This window comes from Cotesia glomerata, linkage group LG1 (assembly GCF_020080835.1).
Source record: "Cotesia glomerata isolate CgM1 linkage group LG1, MPM_Cglom_v2.3, whole genome shotgun sequence".
Lineage (NCBI taxonomy): Eukaryota > Metazoa > Arthropoda > Insecta > Hymenoptera > Braconidae > Cotesia > Cotesia glomerata.
This window is the reverse complement of record NC_058158.1, coordinates 29,254,012-29,266,902: the sequence shown is the minus strand read 5'-3', so window position 1 is coordinate 29,266,902 and position 12,891 is coordinate 29,254,012. Positions and strand designations below refer to the sequence as shown.

At 31.1% G+C, this 12,891-nt stretch overlaps 1 protein-coding gene across 5 annotated transcripts in view; it reads left to right on the top strand.

Moving 5' to 3' along the window:
• The window catches only part of LOC123274953 (four and a half LIM domains protein 2), a 58,930-nt gene that overhangs the window by 23,419 nt on the left and 22,620 nt on the right, over positions 1 to 12,891 (top strand). For 3 of the 5 annotated variants that reach the window (XM_044742766.1, XM_044742761.1, XM_044742765.1), the window contains 3 exons: positions 10,409 to 10,583; positions 11,819 to 12,052; positions 12,149 to 12,358. In XM_044742766.1, coding sequence (XP_044598701.1) covers positions 10,409 to 10,583; positions 11,819 to 12,052; positions 12,149 to 12,358 — 619 coding nt within the window. Of the gene's footprint in view, positions 1 to 1,474; positions 2,046 to 6,844; positions 8,031 to 10,408; positions 10,584 to 11,818; positions 12,053 to 12,148; positions 12,359 to 12,891 lie in introns of those variants that run through there. The other 2 variants (XM_044742764.1, XM_044742763.1) reach the window with 2 other exon arrangements.

The window sequence follows — 12,891 nt, the reverse complement described above, 5'->3', positions numbered from 1 at the left end:
ACGTAATTTATACATTTCATACGTTATCATTTATTCATTAGGAATTATTTATTAGTTTAGAAAATTTATTTAATATGTATAATTTTATCCGCATAAATAAGACGTTATTTATTATTCAGTAGACCTGCATTTAATATTTTTTTAATTACAATTATTTACAACTTCTATTAATATTTGTAGTTATAATAGTAATAGTAATAAATCAACTTACTAATTAAGTTGATTTAAAATTTTTACATCAAATATTAAAGGATTTTTATTTGCAATAAAATATTTGTCTGTGCTACTTCTTTGTTAAGTAAATTTAAAAATTTATTATAATATAATAAATAATAAGATACCAAATAAAATTTGAGTAATTACATTATTAAGACATATTTTAAAAATGATAAGTTGCTTGAACAATTCCATCAGCTGGACAATGAGCTCTGAGGCGTTAAAATGATAACGCGGTTATTTATTCTGCAGATATCGTTATCAATACAACACAGGCGTATAATCTCAGTAGAATACGAAAAATATTATTGAGAGTAACTGGCGCACAGCAGTTAGTACAATTCAACAATTAATAGCGGGTGGTTCGATTTAATGTAAATTAATATAGAGAGTTTTATATCACACTGATTTGGCTCATCGTAAGCCGCTACTAAAATATTCAGTATAAGTAATAAAGTGAAAGTATTTCTTCTTGGAGTAGTAAAAAAAGTAGCCCAAAACCGTGAATATAGTTTTTGTCAGTGTGTTTGTCACAGATAATTTAAAATAATATTTAATAGCAGCATTCCAGTGCCGAACGTGACACGCAGCATATCGGTGTGTAATTGCACAAATGAAAATTGCCGTACGGACAATGGCACGTAATAAAAAACAGTTTGTGAAGGCCGCGGGTTCTTTCGAGTTGTCGTATCTTGTGTGCTCCAAGTAGCTGTCATTTCTATTTCGTTTTTTTCGTATTATATTGTTGCTTCTTTTTTCCATTTAACTTCGTCAAGTGGAACGCGCAGTGCAACTTCCAGTTGGAGAACGTGTCAGTTTAAAACGCGATGTCGTTGAGAAAACTCGGTTCATATCATATCAACATTTCACTTTATAAGTTTATTATATACTGTATCAGTACTATTATATATTCAATAGCTTCTTTTGAATTCAGGTTCGTGCCATTGCTCAAAAACGGTCTCGTGTTCATGTAATCGCTAGTAAGTACCCGTAGATTGATTGTCGACAAGGTCATACCCGTTAATTTTCATGTTGAGAGAATTTGTGTCCGGTTATTATATTATATTGTGTGTATTCATTTTATGTACTGGAACTTGAGGACTTAAATTAGACATATCAATGTCATATTCATAAATACAAACAAACATTTTATTTAATGATTAAATTAAAAATAAAAAATTATTCAGAACTTTAAAAATACAAAAAAATTTAATAATAGTTGTTTGCAATAATAAATTGTTTGTTTTCTCAAAGTAAAGCCATCAATTTGTTGTCCATTAACCTGATTGTAACAATTCAATCTACCGGATCAAGTCGATAGACACTGTGTTGACGTTAGAATATTTTTTTAGCGGTCATTATTGTTTATCTTGGCCAAGGAACGCATTAGTTTCACTTAAAGTCTCACCCGAGATCCTATTATTTCCCTAATGTAATTATAACAGTGATATTTATTTTTTTTTTATATTTACGTACGTGCGGACACCGAACAGATTGCGAGAATTAATATTTGTCCAAGTTGATAAATATCCATAAAACAATAAAATGGTTTGGCACGATCGGTTATCAGTGAAAGAAGTGACGGAAGAGAAAAAGAAAACACCGCGGTTTCCATCTCGCGAGCGTAATTTCGCGGTGAGAAGAAAAGGGGCTCGGAAAACTACAACTCGGGAAAATGGATTTTCAGTTAGCGATTTACCGCCTGTGATGCCTCCACCACCACCACCACCGATGCCGCTGCCGGCGCCATGGGCATCTGTTATTAAAAATTCCCACCATGAAAATTTATGCTTGCACTGTCCTTGCATTCGAGCCTTGAAACTTAATGAGTAAGATTTTGATTTTCTTTTAACAATATAAGTTAGTTACTTATACTATAATGAAATACTGATAATGAAATTGATTTTTGAATAAAAAAAAAAAAAACAATAATAATAATTGCGATATAATTCCAAGGATCAGTTATTACATAAATAAATCATCTATACAACGTGACTATTATTATTACCATAAATCGCAAATAAAATGATACGATAAAAAATTCATTACAAATGTAAATTATCTAAAAATGGTAACTCCATCAGACGACTGATAAATACATTTAATAATAATATACGTATATATTTATCCATGAGATAAATAAATCGTGTAGATGTTTAAAAAATGTAAGCTTTAAGTACGGTATTTATAAATGATTTATATGTAAAAACAACATAAAAAAAACTCGGCATTAAGTATTTATAACGACATTAAGTGATAAAAAAAAAAAAAAAACCATGTTTTGTGACATTTGGATAGTATATATCTGGAAATTGCCAACAAATTTAACTTTTAATAATAATTAACAGTTTCATTTATTCCGTTCATTTAGAGCGATTAGTTTGATGGAAAAAGAAGCAACTGGAGTGAGCAGAGTCTACACTTTTTACTCGGTCATAAATCTTATGAATAACTGCGGAAACTTGAAATCAAGCCCAAACCGTGGAAATTTTACGAGCCTTTATGACTCCACTAAGCTCCTATATCTTTATTCTATAAATACTTACACCAGAATCCCACTAAACGTTATTAGTTATAAATTATTACTCATTACTAATAGTTATAATAAAAACAACTCATTGATCTGCTAATGATTAGTAATTCTTCACAAATATATTTTGTATTTTTAAATATATTACGCACATACATCACACTTGTCTAAACACCAGTAGCTCGATATTCAAATTTTCATAGTCGGTTAAAAAATTAATCACAAAGCTTGTCACTCATTCGAACAATTTTATAATTTTTTTAAAATAATTTTTAATAAATTTCTGAGATTGATAAATATTTATATAATTTTTGGTAATGGTTATGGTAATTTTTTTTTCTGGTAAACTGATAACAATAATAATAAACAGAGTAAATTGTTGGTAAACAAGCGTTATGTTAACACGAAAAATAATTAATTATATAGAGAAAAAAAAAGTAGTATAGTTATATGAATGGAGGAAACTACAGGAAACTATTAGTAACAACAGACTCAGTGAGTGAAGTTGCCAACAAACTGTCATACTATTCAGGCAACAGTCCACGGTTAAACGTACGTAATTTTTCAGTGTGTGTGATGGATCTAGGAAGATAGTAGTGAGCTTTTTGAAGAGTTAGGAGACTGTTAGATTGCTAGCCAGTGCCTTTGACGCAGATTATACAGCTCACTCAGCTCACAAGCTTGGCCTTACGTAAAAAGCCCCGCTAGTAGTCAAAAACGAGGAAACCAAGGTCGTCAGTCTGTCATTCCCGTCATCGTCGTCAGCTCGCTCATCTCACTAATGAAATTAGAGAAGATGACTGTTTTTTTTCACCCCGTCTTTACTTTAAACTTTTGTGTAGTGTACTTATATTATATACTAGTCGTGAACACCCGCTTCGCTGGGTTATTTTTAATAGAACAATTATTTGTTAATATTTGAATTTTTTATGATGTTTTAAAAGTTTCTAAAACAATCTGACATATTTTCGACCGATAAGAATATTGATATACATTTTGACGCTTTCTGATTTATTCGGAGTTACTCTGGATCATTCTAGAATTTTCTAAATCACTCTCATTCAATCAGAATCTAAACGTAGATTTTAGAATTTTCCGACCATTCTAAAAATCTATAATACATTCTTATTGGATTAAAATCTAAACGTAGGTTTTAGAACTTCCCAGATCATTTTAGAATTTTCTAGAACGTTCTCATTCGATCAGAGTCTAAACGTAGATTTTAGAACTTCCTATATCATTCTACAACTTCCTGTATCATTCTAGACTTTCCAAGATTATTCTAGACGTTTCTGAATCATTATAGAATTTTCTAGAACATACTCATTCGATCAGAATCCAAGCATAGATTTTAGATCTTACCAGATCTTTCTAGATCATTCTAGATCATTCTAGACATTTCTGGATCATTCAAAAATTTTCTAAAACAATCTCATTCGATCAGAATCCAAACGTAGATTTTATAACTTTCCAGATCATTCTAGAATTTTCTAAATCATTTTAGAATTTTCTAGAACATTCTCATTTGATCAGAATCTAATCGTAGATTTTAGAACTTCCCAGATCATTTTAGAATTTTTTAGATCATTTTAGAATTTTCTAGAACGTTCTCATTCGATCAGAGTCTGAACGTAGATTTTAGAACTTCCTATATCATTCAACAACTTCCTGTATCATTCTAGACTTTCCAAGATCATTTTAGACGTTTCTGAATCATTATAGAATTTTCTAGAACATACTCATTCGATCAGAATATAAGCGTAGATTTTAGAATTTACCGATCATTCTAGAATTTTTTCATTTGATCAGAATCTAAACGTAGATTTTAGATCTTTCTAGATCATTCTAGAATTTTCTAGATCATTTTAGAATTTTCTAGAACATTCTCATTCGATCAGAATTTAAACGTAGATTTTATAACTTCCCAGATCATTTTAGAAACTTATGGATCATTCTAGAATTTTCTAGAACATTCTCAGTTGATTAGAATCTAAACGTAGATCTTAAACTCCCCATATCATTCTAGAACTTCCCAGATCATTCTACACATTTCTGGTTCAATCGAGAATTTTCTAGATCATTCTAAAATTTTCTAGAACATTCTCGACCGATTCGAACATTGGTATACATATGAAAGCTTTCTAGACCATTCTAGAAATTTCTAGAACAATCTAGACCATTTTAGACCAATGATAGTCTCACAGTTTTAAAGTTAACATCTTTCAACCCCCGTATCTTTTACACCCTTATAATTATCAACTTGCAGCCACCATAGTGCACGATGGGAACCTTGTACCTATTGCCACATACAAACACTATTCGTCTGCGATGTGTAGTTTTTGCTGCAAAGTGAAATATCGGGACACACACCTCCAATTTTATATACACTGATAAAAAAATGACTTGACTCAAGAGCCAAACTCTTGAACCAAGAATACCATTTTGAAGAAAATGATTTTCTTGAGTCAAGATAATAAATTCTTGTGTCAAGAAATTATTCTTGTTCTAAGAAAATTTTCTTGTTTCAAGAATTTATTCTCTTGACTCAAGAAAACAATTTTCTTTAAAATGGTATTCTTGGTTCAAGATTTTGGCTCTTGAGTCAAGATAATTTTTTATCAGTGTATGTTAAGATTTACACTTTTTATACTCAACTGAATTTTTACGCTCACTAAACTTTGCAAAATGTTTTCTAAAATTAAATAAACTTTATAATTTATAATAAAATAAAAATAACAGTAATGACAGTAACAAGTTTTGAAACTTTTTCCAGCGATGATTACTTAGCTTTAAAAATTGCCAACATTGAATAAACTCGAGCTAAATAAAACGAAGCAGTACAAGTGAAATACTTTTTATTTTATTTTATATAAATAAAATAATGAAATCGCAAACTCGACATTATTAGCATTAATGCGTACAGCAAGCTTGCATTTAATATAAATTCACCCGGGATTTTTTTATGCAATTAAGTGGTTTCAGTAAACTTTATGCTTCTTTTAATGTAATGACTAAACACAAAAATAATCGGGGTAAAATAAACATAAACAACGTGTAAATTAAAGTTAAGACTTTAATTATGTAAGCAAGTATAAAGTTTTCGGATAAAAATAATAATAAATCTGTGAGAGTGTGTGTACTGCTAAACTTTGAATCTATTTTGTTTGAGCAATTTCGAGATAAGCATTTAAGAAGCCACTTAAAAGTTTTTGATCTCGCTTATTGTGAATACATTTAAATAGGTTGTGATCGTGATGATAATAATAATAATAACAATAACAATAATAATAACCATAACGTCAAAGACCCTAAATGTGTAAAAATAAAACTAAATTTGAAGAAAAGCTTTTGCAAGTTCTTACCAGATGACACCGAGATGTTGCGCGTGCGCGAGTAATTCTTGAATCACACGTAGAATGTTTTTCCGCGTGTAGAGGTACAGCCTACCTACGTGTGGACTGAACCTCGTGGCGCCAGTTTGAAATATGCTCCTTCTGTGGATGCACTGTCGGTCAATTATTATTACACGTACATACAAAAATAACAATAATAGTTTTATTATTAATGAGCTTCTATTGAATATAGTTGTCCATCTTTTACAGCAGTTTAAGTTTTAGCATTTAAAAACACTAACAGTGTGTTGACAAATCAGTGATTTGTGACGCTAATTTTAAAATGCAAAAATAATAAATGATCAGTGATCACGTTTGTAGATGATAAGCAAATATAAAACAATTTTAAAGCGATAATAGCATTTAAATACAAGCATAAACACTTTTTATCTAATTAATAGCCATTAGCTGAGCCTATAGGTAGCACAACAAACAGATATAAGATATAATAACGCCTTTGGGTGACTTAACTCCTCGTGAGATATACCTAAGAGTGTGTAGGATAAATCTCATGGCCTTTTTTGATAACACCTGCGCGTGTACAATGCGTCGTCAAATTATGCATCTACACTGGGATTTATCCGTATAAAATGAATATGAGTACATATTATCGCTAGTGCTGGCTATTTTATTTCCATTAAGAGTACGTGCTTTTTTTTTTTTTTTTTTAAATAATTAAATATATTTATCGTAATTAGAGACTCTTGCTCGGTAAGATTTATCAGCCAATGTGAGAAAACAGATTGCTGAATTACATACAAATACAAATACAAATATAAATACATATATCGTATGTTTTAATCGTGATATCTCTGGAACACCGTAAAGCACTTTAATTTTGTTTATTGTTCACTTTTCAGTCCGTTTGATGAAAAAAAAAAAATGTGAGGGCGTAATCCAAGCACGATAAATTTATTAAGTCTAAGGAACAATATTTTTTCAGAGCAATCATTTAAGTCGATAACAAGGTCAAATTAAAGGCGGTTTTCATTATCAATACAATAGAGAAAGAAACCAATTGATTCAATGTTATTGTCGACATTTTTTTTTATTTTACTTTTATTATTATTTATTGACATCCTAAAAAGGTAACATCATTAAAAGTTTATTTAGGAGGTAAATAGTGCCGTTATTATCGATTGTAACGAAAAATCCTCATATTAATCCTTAGCAAAGTCTTTACTATGGTGACTGATGGATCAGAGTCCACACCTACATATGCATACACATACGAACAAACCCAATAATGGAGTCAAGAATGAATAGCTGTGTTTTCGTGACAAAGATGAAATCGTACGAGACGACACGCTGAACGAGCGATTGCAACGGCGTCACACGACGCCAGCTCTACCACCGTCTTCTCCGAGTTCATCCTTAAGGATGAGCCCCAAAGGACGCTCTGGGGGTCACGAGATGCCTAAAGTCGAAGTAAGAGTCTCGTGTGTCGCTGGCCCGGGTGGTGAGCCCCAGGGAGTGCGTGTAAGAATTCCAGAACCGAAGAAACGACCGATCAGTCCGCCTTCCACGCGCACCAGGTGTCCTTCTGTTCCCGAAAAGGACTTCTACAGGAAAACCGCCTCGCTGGATCGCCGTGAAAGGTATCCGACCTTGTCAGGGGCTGAGATAAAGCAGTACGCGAGTGTTTCTACTGACCTTCCACGTGCTGCTACTGCTTCTGTTAAGAGGAATCCCATGTTGGATCGAAGGAATCGCTACCCCACGATTTCGGGCGCAGAGTTGAGGCGCAGTATGACCATTGGTCGCTGTCCTTTGGAAGACGGTCTGGACCTCAGCTTGGCTCCCTGGCCGGGGATGAAATGGGCCTGCGTTCGGGTCCTACATCTCTACTGTAAGGTCTTCGATCAGTATGAACTCTTCGAGCTGATCGTTAGGTATGCTACTAGTCACGAAGTCCTTTTTCTGATTCGTGTGAGTGAGTTTGTTTCTTTTTTTTTAGTTTGGTCAGCGCCTAGATCAGATGGATGCTGCAACAAATTTTTTATTTTTGGTTTATTAGTAATTAGTACTTATTTTTTAATCAGAAATTCAAATAGCGCTTTATATATCTTTTTTTTTAAGATTTTTTATTATAAAAATTTATACACTGATAAAAAGATGAAATTGATTTAAGAAAAAAAAACTTGATCTATGAAAAATACTTTGAATAATTTTTCTTGTACCAAGCAGAAGAGTTACAAAATTAAGAAAAATTTTTTCTTGAAACAAGATTTTTTTTTTTAATTTAGTTTATCTTTTTATCAATGCATTAATTTTCATATTTGGCTGCTCTAATTTTAAAACACAGTAACGTTACTTAGATTTTTTTGAATGTGTCTTATAAGAAGGTTTACACAATCAAGTTTAAAAAAATTTGATTTAGACAAAGAAGGTTAATTAATAAAAAAATTTTTACATTGTTTACTCAAAATACTAAAAAATGTAATAATACAAAAAAACAGGTCTAATTATACAGTTACTTTGTTTTAGATAAACGATACATGATTAACAATTTTTAAATCTTGCTTATATTTTTAATTATACATAAATTTAGTACTAAAAAAATTTTGGACTGAATAGACTGTCCAAAATCTTTGAAAAAACGTTCTGTTAAGTATGAGATTTATGAAAAATAAAAGTATGTCAAGTGATAAATGAATAAATCCAGCACAAAACCAACTGGACATGGGCTAAAAAAGTGAAAGCAATGAGTCTCCACAGCTAGAGATTAGTTAGTTCCTTTTACTACTGTACATACTTTATACCAACTACTGTACTCTTACTATGGAACTCTTTTACCACCACGGTGTAAATCGGATTACCCTCATTTATTATCAGGGCGTTGTTGTTTCCCGCTAACGGCTCGCGACAACTCGCCTAAGAATTAACGGAACGTATTTTTTATTTATTTCGTTATTTTTAACCTCTTTTTTTTTATCTCTACACATACAGGATGCATTACATTAGTTTTATTTTTAAGCGAGAAATTTTAATGAGACGCCGCCGACATGTGACAGCACTTTTTTTCTAGCTCTTTTTTTGTGATGTCTTAATTAATGTGTTTATTAAAGAAATTCATATTATTTCGCCGTTTTATTTTTATAATAATAATAATAATACTATAATAATCTATGTACGGCTCCGGAGAATGTTGAATGGTGTTGAATGTAACGCGGGGTGGTGACGACATTTACAACCCCACCTATTCTTCAGCGCAACGTGTTCTCATTAGAGCTGCTATGTTATACTACTTGGGGATAATGGTGTGTGGAATTGCATCTAACGAGCAACGAGGGACGATTAACATTTCTTCGTACTCTCTATCATTTTTCCGCCCTCGTATTACATTACCGTGATTTTTAAAAATGTCAAATCCTTAAAAAAAATAAATGTCTATATGACATTAACGGGACACTTTCCAAATTTTTCATTAACAGCACTTGACATTGGCAATGACGCAAATCAAAATTATTTTAATCCTTCTAAAAATAGTGCTACTAAATTAACAAAATTAATATAAATATAAAAATAACAAATGTAAAAGCATGATAATTTATTTAAATTTACAATTGATTGATATAGTAATTTATAATAAAATATAGGTTTATTGCAATAAGATTCCGGGGAGTGGAGAAATGCATTTTTAAAGTACATTCGCACTGTATGAGTGATAAGACCTTGAACTGACGTCCGGAAGGGCGCGGTGAAACTTTAATGAATATCAATATGCATTTTGTTGATTGTTTTATAATAACGCATTAAATTATTACCCAAGTTCAAGGACTGTTTAATTAACACTTATTACTAATTGCTCAAACATTATTCACGACTATAAATAACCTCATTTTTATTTTTATTATTATTGTTTTATTTTTTTTTTATTAAAGCAATTAAAGTACTTAATAAATTTTTTTTTACTAATTTTTTATCAAAATAAAATCCGACAGCGTATTAAAGATTATATATCTGAAAAATTCACTTAAATAAGTGTATAAAAAATAAATAAATAAATAATGAACTTTTTCAATCATCGGATTTGTATAAAAAAAAAAAATCCAATGCAAAATAAAAAAAAATTTAATCACGCGGATAGTTAACTTTTATGACTCATAAGATCAGGTATAGCCGAGTGTATCGAAGCGTTCAATAAAACTAGTGGGAGGATAAATATTTATCATTCTTTTATCACTTCTATCAAATAAACTATATGTATTTGCAGTGTCCTAGATATTTATTTTTAATTACCGGAAATTAATTGTTTTATTTTTCTCAGGAAAAATTGTACGAGCTGCAAGTGCCCGAAGGAAGTCCACGACGTCTGTCATGAAGAATGGGTGTCAGTGAGAGCGCGTTTAGGCTTGAAAAGCGAGGGCTCTAACAATTACATCGGGTTCGAACCGCGGGATCGAGGATTAGCTTGGGCACCTCCCGGTCTGCCGCCTCATAAGGTATCAACAGCTAGTTTATAAGTTTAAATTATAATGTTAAGTAAACACTAAACAGCTTGCATATTATTTGACATTTCAAACAACTGACGAGATGAAAAGACGTTGACGTAGATCTGATGAGATAAAACCCGAGCACGTGGTAATCACAAACGGTCAGCGGCGATTAATGTTTAAATAAAGCTTCAAAGAGTGATTGCAGTTGAGGTCGTTGGGAAATTCGTAAATTGCCGATGACGTATTTGGACCCACTGCGACTTTTATTTGAACTAAAATTGTTTAATATTTTAATGCGCCTGCTGCTGTTAATTATTTTTATTGTTAAACTTTTTTACTGCTGCACTTTAAGATATCGGTATTAGTATTAGTATTAACATTAACATTACTGAGTACTGAAAATTCTGGAAGTTGGCCAGGGATTTCCATAACGTAATTTTGAGAAAATTTATCTCATTGCTGCTGCTAGATTCTATTACTTTAGTCTTCTTTGTCAGTAATTAAAACCAATCGAGTTGTTCGTTTAGTTGATTGATGAAGTAATAAATTGATTAATAGATCGAATTAAAAATATATAGTATTACGGGACATAAATTGATAAATAAATGGATAAAGATTGTAAAGATTAAGTATTATGAAAGTATATTGGCTGTTTCCCACAAGTTTAACGATTATGCGTTTTATTATGAACATACTCATAAATTTACGATCGCAATATTTAATTGAGTCAAGTGTTTGCATCTGGTTTTATTAGTTATTTTGTGGGATTTGTGCCAAGAGATACAGCTGAACTATCATTTTGTAATTTTAATCAATCAAAATAATTCTACAATGTAAAAAATTCGCGGAGTAAATTATTTATTTAATTTTTAATAAAAATAAAAAAATAGTTTTTATTCATTTAAAAATGATTAAATACGTGTTTAGAGATTTTTTAAAAATTAATATAAGTTTTTATCTTAATTTAATTTATCAAATAAATTTTATTATTAAAAAAAATTGCATCAAAATTTCTAAGAAAAATATAGTTTTAATATTTAAAAACTTAAGTTCAGATAAATCATTTAAAGTATTTGTTAATGATTTGGCATATAAAACTCATTGCAGCTAATTAAAATTTATTTTAGTCTAAAAACTCCGTGTTGTTTTATTTCATCTCTTCGGTTCTCCGAGTGATGAGAATAAAAATTCACTTCCAATTTCTTGCAATGTACTGATAAATAATAAAATATTTATTTCAGGTGGAGGAATATTTCTCAATGTTGCCGGAAATATCAGTTCCACGGTTAGGAACTCCTGGAGAACGTCATCGAGACCGTCAACTGGCGACTCAATTACCTAAGCAAGATCTTGCGCGGACTTATTGCCGGCACTTGGACCCCAGGCACGCGGCAAGTGCTGATGATTTTATGGCCGCGAGAAATGAAATAGCTTTGGACATCGGCAGTGTCCAGGAAGTACTTGAACGTGGACATGTAAGTTATTAAATTTTTTGGGTTTTATGATTATTAGTTATCATTCTGTCTTCCTATAAAAAACTTATCTAATAAAATATTATTATTATTATTCAGGAATGCGGAGTATGTCACGAGCCATTTAAATATGGGAGTCTCGCCGTGATGGCAAGCAAACTTGGACTGCTTTATCATCCCGCATGTTTCCAGTGTGCCCAGTGCCATGAACTACTCGTTGATTTAGCCTATTGCGTTCATGATGACGCATTATATTGCGAGAGACATTATGCCGAAAGACTTAAGCCTCGTTGCGCTGCCTGTGATGAGGTAAATAAATTTTTTACTGCGAATTTTTAAGTTTCAAGATTTTTCTTTTTTCTACCGTTTTGTTATCGGCAAAGCCGAGTTTTTTTGATCGCGGTTGATAATTAAAATTTTATCAACAAAAATTTATTTAAGATTCCTTTTTTCAGTTTTTTATTATTTTATCGAATAATAATTTATTTTCTTAAGTACAGCTTTTACAAAACACTTTAATATTATCCCATCCCATGCTACATTCAATTAACAATTATAAATAAAACTTTAACAATTTGCTTCATTTTTGGTTATTTGTAATTTCGAATAATTATTTATTTAATTATATCAAAAATAGTTTAAAAAAACTTAAGATTCCTTCTTTCAGTTTTTTATTATTTTATCGAATAATTATTTATTTAGTTATATCAAAAATAGTTTAAAAAAACTTAATTGTCTGAGAATGTGTTTCTGCATTACCTCCGATTTTTTCATGAAATAAGTAGTAAAGCCAGTAGAGGTCAGCCCATGTCACAATTCCGACTGTCCGACGTCTGACACAT